Source organism: Mytilus galloprovincialis, chromosome 7, assembly GCF_965363235.1.
Source record: "Mytilus galloprovincialis chromosome 7, xbMytGall1.hap1.1, whole genome shotgun sequence".
Taxonomy (NCBI): Eukaryota; Metazoa; Mollusca; class Bivalvia; order Mytilida; family Mytilidae; genus Mytilus; species Mytilus galloprovincialis.
The window spans coordinates 10,789,630-10,805,084 of record NC_134844.1 but is presented as its reverse complement, the minus strand read 5'-3'; the positions used below and the strand labels follow the sequence as shown (position 1 = coordinate 10,805,084).

The window sequence follows — 15,455 nt, the reverse complement described above, 5'->3', positions numbered from 1 at the left end:
ACTTAACTTTATTCTTCCATGTAAGGACATATCACTCCTAAATCAGGGCCACAAATTTAATTCATTTCTATTACCAGTTTATAAACATCAATTCCTCTTCTCACTATAATTAGCTGAGGAAGAAACTCCTAATCTAATGAAGAAATCGTAATGAATATCTGTTGCATGCAAACTTAAAACAATCAACTGACATTGATAAAAATATGGTTTAAAACAAAAAGCAGCAATTTCTTGGATTGATTTCTTAAATGAACGTTGGACAGATGACGTGAAAGACATGCAATCCTGTTTACTGATGCTTTGTGAAAATTGAATGAAAACCAATTCATGACAGAATTTGTTTAATTTTAAGAGGTTTAAAATGTTGTTCATTAAATTTACACCAGAAGTTGAGTGGGATAAAATGAAAAATCTATCACATTTAAAATATCCTTAGAGAAATTATTGAAATGTATATTCTGAATTCGATGTTTGTAAAGTAGGTGAATTTTAATTGTGTGTTAGCTTCGTGCATTTCTTCTTCATTAATATACAGTACTATAAAATAAAATAATAATCATTATCTGAAATATTTATAACCAATATATCAGTTCTATATTTTTTTTCTGGAAATTTATTCATTATCTATTGAAAATGTTAAAATTGCTTTACTGTTATTAAATACTAAGGGCTTTAAATCTAGATGTAGTTATTAACATTAGCCACAAATGGTCAACAGTTCATTTAGACTTAGTCACTGCAATGAATCAGGAACATTGAATTGTTCATTTAGTGACTTAGTCACTGTTATAAAACATTTCAACTCAAATACATCCATTTGCTAAGTTAGACCAAGGGACACTGCTATTAGAGCCCAGCAATGTTCATTTCATTTAACTCAGTGAAATAGAAACTAGCATCATGAACCATGACTTTGTTAACTGGAAACAGTACCAATGCCATTTAGTGCTGACTTTCACAATACAATGGAAGAATAGTCAGCATACAAAGGCATCTATATAGCCTCTATCCATTTATGATCATTTATGACAGCAAAATTGTTGACTTAAAAAGTCAGTCTGCCCTGTAAAATAGAAATTTCTAAAATTTCAATTAATTGATCAAGTCTTCCAATTTTTTTATTTACCCAAGTTAAATATTTGATAAAAAAAAAAAATAAAGAGAACAATATTGTCCCTGTGAATGGTTATATTTTTATGTAAATTTGTATACAATACTGTGAGCACTTTAAGCACATTTTAAATATTTATACAGCAAAACGTACAAATAGAAGGACGTCTCTTCTGCATACACTGTCAATATTTGAATTAAATAATATATTAACAGTAACTTTAAAATATCTATGTTTAACATAGAGAAAGGTTGTTTGAACAGTGGAGGAGCTTTTTACTCAAATCAGCCAGCTGCACGACATTTTTTTAATAGATTATTTCTTTACAACTTATTTTACATGATTTTATAAAAGATACAGAGATTCAGAGTTCAACCTTTTAAGGGATAAACTTTTTATAAGTGCTAATCAGTAATTAATTTGTTTCATAAAATGGATTTATCTCCCCTTGGAGACACTTCCTTTCTACAGAATCTTTTCAAATCACTTATTTCTTTTATACATCCTTTGATAAGGACAAGAGTTCTCCATATTAAGACACTCTCTGCTTGACATTTACTGGCTGTTTTACAGCTTTCCTCACAGAATATCAATGTTCACAAACTCAGAATCAATGTATAGGATTTAAAACATCACAGTTTTATGATTCCATCTTAATTTGTAATGCCTTTCTCACACTACTGACATTTGATTCTGTTTTACATGTACTTCCTTTTGGTAATTCAAAACACCTACAATATCATGGCATCTTAGTGCAAACTTGCAATGAAGGTTAAAACTGTTTTATTCTTGCTGTCATTATCATCAAAACCAAATCAGAACATTAGATATGACATAGCTTGAAATGTGCAAAATTTAGATATTTTAAGCGAAACACCACGAAAGGTCATATGTTTTCTAAGTACTCTTTAATAAAATTGAGAATGGTAATAGGGAATGTGTCAAAGAGACAACGTAACCTGACCTAAGAGCCGGAAAATGCATCAACTCATAACTAGTATGTACATAATATTGATGTAAAATGATGCCCTTTATGGGTTCCTGATTAGACTAATAAATTCTTATTCTTATTCTTTACTCTTATAATTTTAAATCAATATCTAACACATTTGTTTTCTGCTCTTTGTTGGGTTGTTGTCTCTTTGACACATTCCCCATTTCAATTCTCAATTTATCAAAACATATTTTGTATTGTTCCTATAAATTTCTTAACTTCATCTAAAATTAGTAAAAACATAATAAAACATTAATGATTTTTGTTGAACTTTTGTAACTTTAGACATCCATCACCAAACTGTAATCACTTAAAAGGCTCCCTGGAATCAATTACTGGTATCCCAAGATGTACTTATAGGGTCAAGCTTTTTATCAAGGGTAACATTATTTCGAATAGAAACCAGTCCCCAAGGTCATACCAATCATACCACGACCTTTTTCACATATTAACCATAGCAATAATCATAAAAATACATTTTTCAGTTGTCATGTACCACTACACATTTAATCATCATCAAATAGTTTTTTTAAAGGTAAAAAGTTTACTACATTTGAACAATATTATACCATATAATATTAATGGAATATTTGTTGTATTTACTGTGCATGTAAAATTGAGACCAAAAATGTAATAGATAGATTGCTCAACAATGAAATACAATGAAACACAATATAAGGAACCACATCTTAACTGAACCCTGATTAAACTAAGAAACCTGTCTAAATCAAACCCAGGCTTAATCAAAAACCTGTATTTACGAGACCTCTGTATTTACATAAAAAACTTTATTTCTATATTCACATATTTTTGACAGTTTGTGTATACATGTAATTTCATTTTTTGACAATTTGCGTATGATTTCAGATTCCAGCTTATATGAAAGGTTATAACTCACTAAATGAATCAATAGCTTTACCACCTTATGATATCATGCCTCCTTTGATATATGGTCGTGACCCACATGAACCTGGAAGAACATTTTATACAATTACAGGTGAGTTATCTACCTTTTTTTCATAGAGTTATCTTTCTTTATTGAAGTTGTGATAGCTTTTAACATTGTATTTATTTTTTTCTTCAAAACATATGATCAACAGCAAAAAACAACAACCACTTAATAACAGGTTGCTGTTGACTTGGAACATGCACATATAAAATGTATCTCTTTTTATTGAAGTAGGGATAGCTTTCATCTGTAATTTGAGTTTATTTTTTCCTCAGTATAATAATTAGCACCAGAAATTTGTCTCTAGATATTATATTTTTCTTCAGTTTCATCAAATAATTAACTTTAAATAAACTAGATTTTCAAAAAGTAGGGTAGTAAATGGTATTTTAATTTACTTATTTTTAAAATACAAATACAGACTAATAAATGATATCTTATGTTTTATTCCAGCTTATTTCAAACATCCTCAATTAGTGTGCAATCCTATAGCCAAACACCATATACAGACAGGCAAAGGGCTTTATATACAAACAGGACTTGACCCCATAGTTAATCATATGTCTATACCATTAGAATCAAAACAACTTGGTCCAATGTGGGTCCAGGGTACATGTGTACCTAGAATGGGTAAGTTATTAATAATATTGTATCAATAATAACTTTATTGAATCTTTGTGGATGAAAAATGGCTGAAAAATCATCTGTGTTATGTCATTTTGCACAAAGTATAATTTCTTCTGTTATTTTTTTGATATTTACTAGTTATTTTGTTCATCCCATCAGTCACAGCATTTAGTTGACATTAAATAAAGGACTTACAGGAAAAACAAAGTAATCATCAGGCATTGTATTTGTTAGAGTAAGTGCCAATGAGACATCTTTCCACAAGAGACCAAATGACACAGAAATTAACAATACTAAGTCAACGTACAGCCTTCAAAAATGAACAAAGCCCATACCGCATAGTCAGCTATAAAAGGACCCAAAATGACAGATGTAAAACTATTCACACGAGGAAAACTAACGGCCTATGTATTTTCTTGCAGTTCTATATTCTATTTACCATCATTTATATTAGTATGGAATGAAGTTATACATGTAAATCACAGCCTTCACATAGATTTTGTGAAACCCACTTATTCTATGAACTTTGGTTTACCTTAATCAATAGCTTTAACAGCAGTGTAATCCTACGTCTAGACAAAGCCTGCTCATAATTCTTACTCTTCTTAAAATTTAATTAGCAAAAATAAAAATAATGACTGGTTTTGGTTAGTGACAGTTTTTTCTTGTTAAGAAAATTTAAAATACATTAAGACTGATAAACATTTATATCCATTTGGACTAGTTGATTAAAGTCAAATTTCTACTGAAAGGAAAACCTCAAATGTGTTTTTTTTTCAGCCATCTGCGAAAAAGGATGGCTCAAGACCATCTGTTGTAGGTCTGTTACTCAATTTATACAAACATCTATTTAAATCCACACCAATCTACCTTATTTAGTTAAACTTAACTACTGTCGACTTAAGTACTAAATGAATAAGAATACGTTACAATATGAAAATATATTCACTGCGGTGCAGAAAATGAATATCGAAATCGCAGTAGCTGAACACCAGGGGTGCCCATTATTGCCTTTGTTGTAAGATAATTATAATTATATTGACTTTCTATAGACTTGCTCCCGATAGAAATAGACTTTACCTGTATAACATCATAGAAAGCTTAGGTAGCAATGTAATGAAACACGAAAATAACTCATGCAAAAGTACACAAATTGACGTGATTAGTGTGTAGTTATCATTGACAAAAGTCACTATGGCAGAAAATAAATTGATTCAGGTCATACAAATGATCTGATGTAACTTACAATAAATTGATATCTTAAGTGATGTCATCAACTGAATATCTGGTTTAAAAGGATATGATTATTTTACTGATTTGAAGAAATATGTCAACGATTTCAGAGGTTGATTTATTTACCTTACAGCATATTTATCACGTGTCATGCACAGACTTAATAAAAAATATATTATACCAGTCAACTAAAAGCTCTAGACCACCCTGATATTTGTCTGCAGTTTTTGCTCCGTCTGTTGGTGTTCTAAATTCAAATTGTTTCACATTTTGTCATATTGAGGCCCTTTGGAGTAGACTATTTTTAGGGTTTTGCTCATTTTTGAAGATCTTTGGTGACATAATATTAGTTACACAGTGTGCAATTGTCCTAATACGAGAATTTATCGGGTCAATAAAATTCATATCGGGTGAGGCGAAGCCAAACCCGATATGAATTTTATTGACCCGATAAATTCCGTATTAGGACAACTGAACACTGTGTAACGAATTTATCCTGATTTTGTTATATTACATATTATTATATTCAAATTCTATTTTAGGACAATATCAATAATATATTATAGATATTTAATCTAAAGCTGTGAAAAAATAAAAATATTATGACTATAAAGCAACTCAATTTTTTTTATTAGGTCAATGGTATAAGGGAGATAATTCCAATTGACGTAATAAATAAGGGAGATAACTCCAATTGACGTGATAAAAAAATGTACTGAAATTTATTAGGACAATATCAGCCAATCAAATTGCGAGAAATTACTCTAAATCAGGATAAAGTTGCTTATCACTACACCATTTGTTCTCTGGTGGATAAAGTTGTCTTATTGGCAATTACACTTCACATCCTTGTAAAAATTAAAATTTCACAAGCATCGTCTCAGCTTCTTCTGATAAAACAAATTTTTCAGCTTTAATCTATGGTACCTCATTCTTTTAAACTGATGTATGAACACATAAAGTCAACAAAATATGCATTTGTTGCATGTTAGATTTACTTGAAAATCTGCTTTAAAAGAAAGTGTGATACTTTTTAAGGAAACTGAGGCATGTTAAAAGTATGAAACACATGATCATAGTGTTAATCAAATTAAAAATCGTGGTAACGACACTTCTACATGAAATTAACACTATAAACTGAAAATTCAAATGTTGCCTTTAGGTAACACTTCATTTTTCAAAGTAAGATTTAATCACCATTAGTCAAACTTTAATAAACTAAGATTTACAACTTATTCTGAAATTTAATTAGTTTTACGGCAGTCTTGATGATGACAACATAGTTTGCAGTTAATCTCCATTTGTTATTCTATACAACAACAAAACTTAAAATAAGTTAATTATACAAACCTTTTTTACAAGAAAGATAAAATACTAATAAAAGGAAACTGCAATGCAAAAGTAAATGAGAAAACAACTCAAAAACAAAAGTTCTGCTTAAATAGTAGAAATTGTATTCTAAGATTAAATAAATTTTCCTGATTTGATAAAAGTTGCAAATAGAATCATCCTTATAATTTTCCTGATTTGATAAAAGTTGAAACTAGAATTATCCTTATATCCAGGTAAAATAACAAATTTGGCCTAAAATTATGTTAACCGTAGTCGACACTGTCATATTCCGCACTATTAACATATGTCCGTCTTTTCCTTGTTTACACTCGACCAACACAACATTGACTTTTCAAAAAATATTAGACCCCTAATTAATAACCTAAATGAAAGAACGTGTGCCTGTGATATCTAAATGAATGGCGAGTTGACAAGATATGTTCAATGCCCAACAGCAAATTATATATCGCTACTAAACACTCGACGTCAAATAGACATTGATGAATACCAATAGGATGTTAAATCTAATTTACAAACCGATTGGGGTGGTCACTTTACTAAAATTAATTCAAAAGTTTCGTGGAACAAAAGGTTTTATAAATGTGCCCTCAAAACACAAAGTTGATGAAAAGAATACAAAAGTGATATGAATGATTTTTATCAATGTCTTAATAACAGTTATTAGACCTGATAACACCTTAAAACCAATTATCACGATTTCTCAACCAATCAAAAATGGAACGATGTATCAATTACAAATCGTACAGCTGGTTCGCCATTACCATTTTTTAAAGTCATCTTTTTGGACGTCGGTCATACTAAGACTTAAATTAATTAGCCTCATCCAATTACGGGGGAAACCATCTGCCCAATGTAATCAGCCGCAATTCACAAATCATATTCCTTCACATAATTTTTCATTTTCTACCATTGCTGAATGTGAGATGCATAAGACCTTTATAACGTTATCAAGTGTTCCCAAATCATAAAGATCTTTGAAAAAATTATCTAAATATTTCATTGTTTTGACAACAATTAGCGAATCAATTATTAATAGAAAGGAAGAAAATGTCAAAATACTTTTTATGAAATGATGTAATAATCTTGAATTTCATCACAAATCATTCATCTGTCAACACACATTAGACAAGGCAGACATCTTCTTTCTGTGTTTCCTGTGGCTTTATTAAATGGTGAAATTTCTTATAGACTCTCAGTACTAATCTTATAACATGCATATAGTCTGGTATAGTGTTATACAAATCAAACTATTGATCATTTTGACCCAATGTTCTTTCCATTTTTTTTACTTTTGGGGGTAAAAAGATTGAAAAAGCTATGTAAATAGTTTTGTGGATAATCACTTCGTAAGCAAATAGAAAAATGCTGTATAAACAATTCCTATGTTGATTCTCGTAATTAATTTTAATATTTCATGAAGCTAATTATTCCAAAAAACTAATTTAGTAAGATGATGACTTTTTTGTGTATCATTACAACTGGTACCTTGCAGACTAATATCAATCAGTAGATACTATAAGGTTGAAGATAGTAATATAAAAACTCTTTAAATGTTTGGCTTTTGATGTGAATAACTTTTGTTTTTATTAAATAAATTGACATTAGTCCCTTGTTAATACAGATTCAAAAAGAAAATCAGGACCTTGACTATAAAGTCAACTCTGCATTTTTTAATAGAAACTTTCAGATTCTCATTTGAACATTTGGTCTATCAACATTTGTCTCATCTAAAGTTTCAACATTAGAAATCTGTAATGTGTTGCAAGGATAGGCAAAACATTTGCATATAAGGCCATATTAAGCATATCATTTTTCCAATGGAACATAATTTTCTTTCCTTAATCCCTGTCAAACCACTTTTCAGAACTAAACCATTGTTTTTTTTCCCTTTGGCTTTGCACTTCACCAACAGAGCTAAGCTGGAGTGAGTTTTGCCTACATAGGTTATCTTTATAGTTCAGGTGTTGTCATAGATGTACAATGTGTAGTACAGCTAGGATGTTACAATATTGACAATAGTTGATAAATATGATATAGAAATTTCAAAATAGTTGAAAAGTGCTATACATAGTTCAAGTTTGTCTTGAAATCCTTTCTTACCCATTAACTTTTAAAGATAATCTGCATAAGGGACGAATCAAAAACATGTTGTTGACATCTACAGATTATGTTCACCAGGGACTAATCAGATAACAAACACCTGAGTCTACTAGAACTTTAGTCCCTCAGTACCCATTATTCTACAGCACTTTAAAGAAGGCATTAGGTCTTTCTTCTCATTCTAAGTTTTTATGATTCTATTTATCTAAATGCTGGCATTAAAATCCAGATCTCAGCAGTGCATTGGATTAAAGATTATTCCAAGTATAAATCTTTAGGTAGATCGTGGAAAGTTTACAACTATCGAGGGATGATAATGTCACAAATTGCAATGAATTTCTTTTCCCTATAAGATTCTACCTCAGTACTTTTAACTGGCATTAACCTTTCTTCCACGACCATCAATATTTCTGATTGGTGAACTTATTTTGTAAAAATCATAAAGATGATGCTTATTAACCATCAATTATTTGCCGCAATATGAAACTCTATCATAAAATTCAGATTACATGAAAAATCATTAAAAATTTCTCAGATTTCCCATAAAAACAAGACAATATGAAATGAAATGAGATTTGAAGATCATAACTTCCCTAATTTCACCTATTTTTACAGCCACGACACAAAGAAATAAACTTTTCAACATATGAAAAAGTAGACTGTAATCATCATCAGATAAAAGTTTTCATCTATATGTCTTCATCAATAAGTAATAAGCTTCTTAATAACAAAGATGAGTCATATAAAGTACAAAGATTTCATTATGATTTCTAAGATTGCTAATTAGATGTGACATTTTAGAGGAATACAATATCTATTTAATATAGATGTCTTTAGTCTAAAGCCAGTTGACATGATATTTCAGTGTAAGGTTGTACCTAATATAGATCAGTTTGGTATAACTTCTTTTTAGTACACCTACATATATTAAACTTATTAATATTGTGGATCTAGTCTCAATCAAATTTGTAATCTACAGTTTAATAAATATTTGATTTGTAAGTTTCTTGATTGACTTTTCATGAAGGCACAAATTGTATATTAGGAATAGTCATATTCCAATATAAGGACTGTTAGATATAAAAGGATGAGCAATTGGGTTTCAAAAGTTTGTTTTTTAAGCAGGATAAAAAATAGTATTATTGTATCTTAGACACATTTTAAGTCTCTCAACTTTATATGTTACAACCAAAAGGAGTAATAAAACTTTTATTTCTGTCTCCATAACTTCAATCAAGAACCAACACTATACTGTGCCAATAATTCTCAAATGGGCTTAAACTAAGTTTCTGCTCCACAAACATCTTGTAAAATATTCAAGTTAGTTTACAGTGCAAACCATTTTTCTATGAATTCTGAAGCAAGCTTTAAGTTGAGTCTTTTTTGAGCTATTTATTATAAAATATATTCAACTGACAACTTTTAGCGTAATATTAATGCTACATTTCTGTATAATTCTATGAGGAAAATTTAGTTTGTGTCTTCAAATCTTCATTTGATATTTCCCACTTTTCAGTTAGTTGTGTTCTTATATTGTGTTCAACCAATCATACTCCAGCATTTGTCAACTACAAGCTTCAGAGACAAAATAGACTTGTTTTATATTTTCAATTTCTTATTCTCAGTAGTATAGTTATCGAGAAAGGCATCAAAAATAGTTTAAAATCATAAAATGAAAAATACAGTTTAATCATTTTTAAAAGCTTTCAGCCAAAGGCCATAAATAAATAATTCAAACCCACAAATGACAAGAATTTCCATATGTTTTCACTCTGGATTCATCCATACAGCCTCAAGTTACGTAAAATCAAAAATTCAAAAAATAATGTGATCATTTTCAAATCAGTTAAGCTACAGGCTCTGTAGATGTAGAATTTAAATACATCATTTTCACATTTAAAACCTAATCACAGAAGCAATTTAAGAGAATTAATATATTTAGTATTTATGCAGTACTTAAAAAGTCAAACGGATTAAATTATTCTATCATTAAAAAGCCAAAAGCATTTGTAACTGTGTAGTGTTTAACATATTTATTACAATATGTGCGATATCTTTTCGTTTGAAGTCATTTTTTCAATTATGTTCCAGATGAAATATTACAAAGCAAGTAGTTTTAGGTATTGTCATTGTAATTAAGGAAGGATAGAAAAGCTGCCTAGGAGCAATTTTGTTGATATTTTCAATAAATGCATTGTTTTCTATATATAATCTATAGATCTTTAGGGAATTTGTAATATAAAATCTTGTACCTTTCACTACAAGTCATAAATCTTTCTATAAGTATGGAATAAATTGTTTTTACCCATTTTCCCTTGACAACTAATGAATTATTTGACAATGTTTCAAAATAAAAAATTTACATTATCTAATGAAAATGCAAGTGATCCATAATATTTCAATATTTCATAACTAATTTTCTATGTCATCACATTTTTCCCCAGAGGACTTGTGTAAAGCAGTTAACATTGGTTATTCTGATCGCATGGTGAGCAGCGTAAAGTACATCTTTCCCTTCAAGTAACTTATTAAAACGTTGGCTGTATTATTAGCAAAAACAAAATCACTAAGATTCTTTTCTATTATATAGATATAATAAAATCTGGTATGAGTGCCAATGAGACAACTCTTTCGTCCACGTCACAATTTGTTAAAGTAGGTAAAAGTACAGTCTTCAACACAAAGCCTTGGCTCACACTGAAAACAGCAAGCTATAAAGCACCCCAAAAATTACATGTACATTTTTCGATTTTTTTTTTTTTTTTTGAGGGGTGGGATTGTAACTATATTTATAACATTTATCCTGTTCCTGATACTCTAGTTATAATGTGATTGTTTTTTAACAACCACAACTCAACCATTAAAGTTGAGTTGTTGTTAAAATAAATCACATCATAACTAGAGTAGCGCTCTTAAAAAGAGGTTGCTGATGTATTCACAAAACACTCTAATTTGTTTGCCCAACTTTTCTCTCTCTCTTTCCAATAAACCAAATTTCCTAGTGGTCAGCTGATGAGTGTCAGCAGTCTTAGTAAAATTTCATCCTTACAAGTAATTGAGCGTAAAAACTAAATGTCTGACAACAATTTTGTTAAAGTTTACCATAGATTCTGCTTCTGCTTCTGCTTCTGCTTCTGCTTCTGCCAGGTAATGGCCACAATCAACGGACTGATTATTCTGCCATGGTTTGGTGCGCATATTCGACCACCCCCTCCCCCCAAAATTTTAGAAATTTAATTCAGCTTTAATTCTAGATAAACTTTAAGGCTGAAAAATATGTACATTTGTACCAACTATTCATCTTTATTTACATATTCTCTACATCTCTTTTTATTCGTCTTAAACAATAACTATATTTTGTTTTCTTTTTTTCAGGTACTCACTATTTCTACAACTTATCAAGAAGTTTACCCTGTGAGAAAATTTACCCTGTATTCCTAATGTATGACAGTGAGGGTAAACTGGGAGCTTTTGGTTGGTCATTCCAAGGATTTGCCCTCGACAGTAGTCAATCAGATTTGTCTTGGTTTAAATTACGTCCTGAGACATATCAGGTAAATAAAGTTTTTTTTATATTTTAAACTGCTTTTAATTTAAGAGCTGATTAAAGAAATGTGTGTGGTTATATATTATAGGTAGCAACCCAACAGCAGCGTAAAAATTGAAATCTACTGAAAAATTATGTCCATATTTTTGGGAAAGTTTACTTTACATATTGAAAAATCTCTGATTTTCTTGGCTTTTTGTCAGCAATGTTTTATTTAACAGCTATTACATATTCTTAATTCCTTTTTATAGTTTAGAATACATCTGATATGTGGTAAGCAAATATGTAGCAGTGTAAGTTTAAAGTATTTGATGCAAACTTTGATTTAAGAATAACATCAGAAAATACTAGTTTTTCCTCGATTACTAGCTTTCTATATCTAACCACGTTTTTTTTCTTCTTTTCAGTTTACCTTCGACACAAGCAAGTTACCACCGTGTATGTTTAATGAAAATTTCCAAGTGTTTGGAATTCATATTTGGTTAAAAGATCCAAATTCTGATACAATGTTGTGTAAAATTATACAAAGGCCACAGCAAAGACCAACTTCAACAAGAAAGCCAGATAAAATAACTTATAAGACTGGTTACAGAGATAATCATATTATAAACGCAGATAGAAATACAGACAATGTTTCCAGTCGAAACACCTTACATTACACTCTTATTGTTTTAATTATTTTATCTTGCTATCATATTTTACAATTGTGACCATATTAGCCACTTTTTATTGCTGTTTTTCTTTGTTAAATAATTATATTTTTATTGATGACAGAGGGGGAGTAACTCTAATTGAAAACAATCATTGTCAGGTTCCATTTAGAGTGATTTCCCCTTACCATTATGAATTCCATTTCTGGCAGAGAGAATAAAAGTCAGTTATAAGATGTCAAATTTATACTTAATACATTAGCAAGTATCAAAAAACATTTTTGTCATTTTCCTGAACATAACAAGTCAAAACTGTGAATATCATCTTATTCTACTTAACAATCATCAGTCTAAATGAATGTTTTTAAATCGTTTTAGGTCTTCTCTTTTAACCCCATTTCAATGGGTTGGTTCTTAAAAGATTGTAGACCAAAATATGAACAAATTGTGCAATTTGAAAAAAATATTTTCTGGAAAGAGAAAATCTTATGACTTGAATTACCTGTTACCAATTGCAGTAAATTTTACAGCATTTCCACTGATCTGTTGTCTATCAAAATCAAACCACATTTTCATTGTAACTTATCTCATTTCCTTCATACATTGTATTTTCCAATGCACATACTGTGTGTTAAAATTTGTTGACAGTTAAAATGGATTTGATATTGAATTTGTTTTAAAAATTAGCATTGTACTTATCAAACTTATTCTCATCCTTTCATTTGACTATTTTTGAAAAATAAGCCACACAGATAAAAATATCTCTATTGTAATGACTGGTATTTCTAGAAGTTTGTGACTAAAAGTAGGCTTCTATATTAACCACCCACAAACACTGAGGTTCCATTTGAGCTTTAACTGTCATATTATACAGATACCATGGTGCTTCTAAATGTATTTTCATAACTGTTGCACATCATTTTATCCATTCACTGTCACTGTGTTAATGTTAAGTTACATCCCTCAACATGAAGTCATTTTACAGAGTTATCTCCCTTCACATGAAATCATTTCACAGAGTTATCTCCCATATATCATTGAATTCATAAAAAAAAATCAGGGAGATGATTTGAATCTGGTATGTACAACTGTAAAGTTTGATCAAAGTATGGTGCCACCTTTTTTGTATTTTGTACTCCTCAAGTGCCCTATAATGTTTGTTTGTGCTCACTTTTTATAACTATTAAATGATACATGGTTTCTAATCCTATGCATGATTTTGTTCAAATCATTTTATGTGGTACATAAGTGTTATTTCCCCCATTTCTACATATGATGAATAAATGACCTCATTTAGTTTACAGTCAAAAACATTGGTTATCAATGATAGGTTAAAAAATAGGTAATCATGATTGTATTATTTCATTTATGTAAATAAGTCCAAGAATAAATTATTATACCTTTTTTAAAAACAAATATTCAATAAAAGTCTATGAAATGTTTCAAGCTTGTCTGGGTGCTGGGTTTTTCTAGATCTTTATTCTCTGAAATTAACATGTTTTACATATTTTTATTGAGAGTTTTCAGAAGATTTTCATAGAACAAAGACTTTCAAGTACAGGTAACACACACCTTATGTTATTGCAATAACCAGAAAGAAATATCTCTGTAAGCTTAATGGGAAAGGTATATATCTTGTATCAAGAGTTACAGAATCCCAATTAAAGTTGGTCATTTGTCTCACTTGTATCCCATAGCTAAGGCCAATGAAAATATCTACCTAGAAATGGTGTACAAAAAGACATGTAAAAAGAAATCAGGTCAAAGTGCATGTTTTCTTTACTTTACGTTAGTTTTCTTGCTATTTTTAGGCCATTTATAATCATTCCTCTCATTAAAGCATAGATTTGTGATACAACATCTCATTAACATGTCTGTATTCATCTTTAGTGTGCGTTCTTTTACTTGGTGATTTATACATGCCTTAACTTATTGTCCAAAAATCAACAGCAGAGAGTGTGAACTATGGTATGTGTATTCGTGAAGTCCCAGTTTTTGCATGCTTGTCAATGTTTCACGTGAGATTTCTTCAGAAAGTTGAGAATTTTTATCATCCTCATCGAATTTACCTGTAAATGGTAACATACTTTTAAATGTTAGCTATTCATATTTCAATTTTCTGCCATTTTGTCTGCTAGAACCAATCAAAACTGTTCTAAGTAGAATCTAAATTTAAAACTTGGTGTCATCACAGTAAATTTTTAAATGGAAAATTAAAACAGTACATCATTATTCAAATCTGTCATCTTGCAGCATGCAAACATTGGGACACATACTGTGGATTCATTATTATTCGTTGGATACCAATTTTCGTCGGTTTCGTGGGTACAGGTGAACCACGAATTCATATGTTCAACTAAATGCAAATTTTCTATAGGCTTTGTACATAGAAATCAGGAAACCACGAATTTAGATATCCACGAAAATGTTTATTTTCTTCAATCCACGAAAATTGATATCCACGAAAATAAATGAATCCACAGTATTAGGTATAAAAGATATTTTTCAAAGTAGATTTTGTGATACAAGTAAAGGTAGTTTGTTTAGTCTAAGACATCTTTCTCAAACACTGAAATAGTCTTTGTTTTCTTTCTGTAGGATTTGTAGAGCTGTATTGATCAATAAACGCGAAGTTAAATAAAACTTCAAAGTTTTTTTTATAATAAAACAACAAGTCCTTTACGTAACTTTTAGGATCACAAAGCTTTACATATGATGACTTATTTTCTATAAATATAGTTGACATTTCTTGTTTTATATTTTGTTATGTGTGTTGCTCAAGCTTAATAGAGTAAATACACTTCTTGTTTTATATGTGTGCTTGTTAGTGTGCTTGTTGGTGTGTGGTATGGGAATGGTTAATGGTATGTGATGGATGTGTAATTGTGTAC

General features: G+C 29.8%; 2 protein-coding genes across 2 annotated transcripts in view; one reads left to right on the top strand and one right to left on the bottom strand.

Annotated features, from left to right (window-relative positions):
* LOC143082289 (uncharacterized) overlaps window positions 1-12,830 on the top strand; it is a 91,784-nt gene extending 78,954 nt beyond the window's left edge. The window contains exons 4-7 of the mRNA XM_076257911.1: window positions 2,973-3,102; window positions 3,508-3,684; window positions 11,743-11,921; window positions 12,322-12,830. Coding sequence (XP_076114026.1) covers window positions 2,973-3,102; window positions 3,508-3,684; window positions 11,743-11,921; window positions 12,322-12,624 — 789 coding nt within the window. The 3' untranslated portion in view covers window positions 12,625-12,830. The remainder of the gene's footprint in view (window positions 1-2,972; window positions 3,103-3,507; window positions 3,685-11,742; window positions 11,922-12,321) is intronic.
* LOC143082286 (cysteine--tRNA ligase, cytoplasmic-like) overlaps window positions 1-15,455 on the bottom strand; it is a 193,836-nt gene that overhangs the window by 171,978 nt on the left and 6,403 nt on the right. The window lies entirely within an intron of this gene.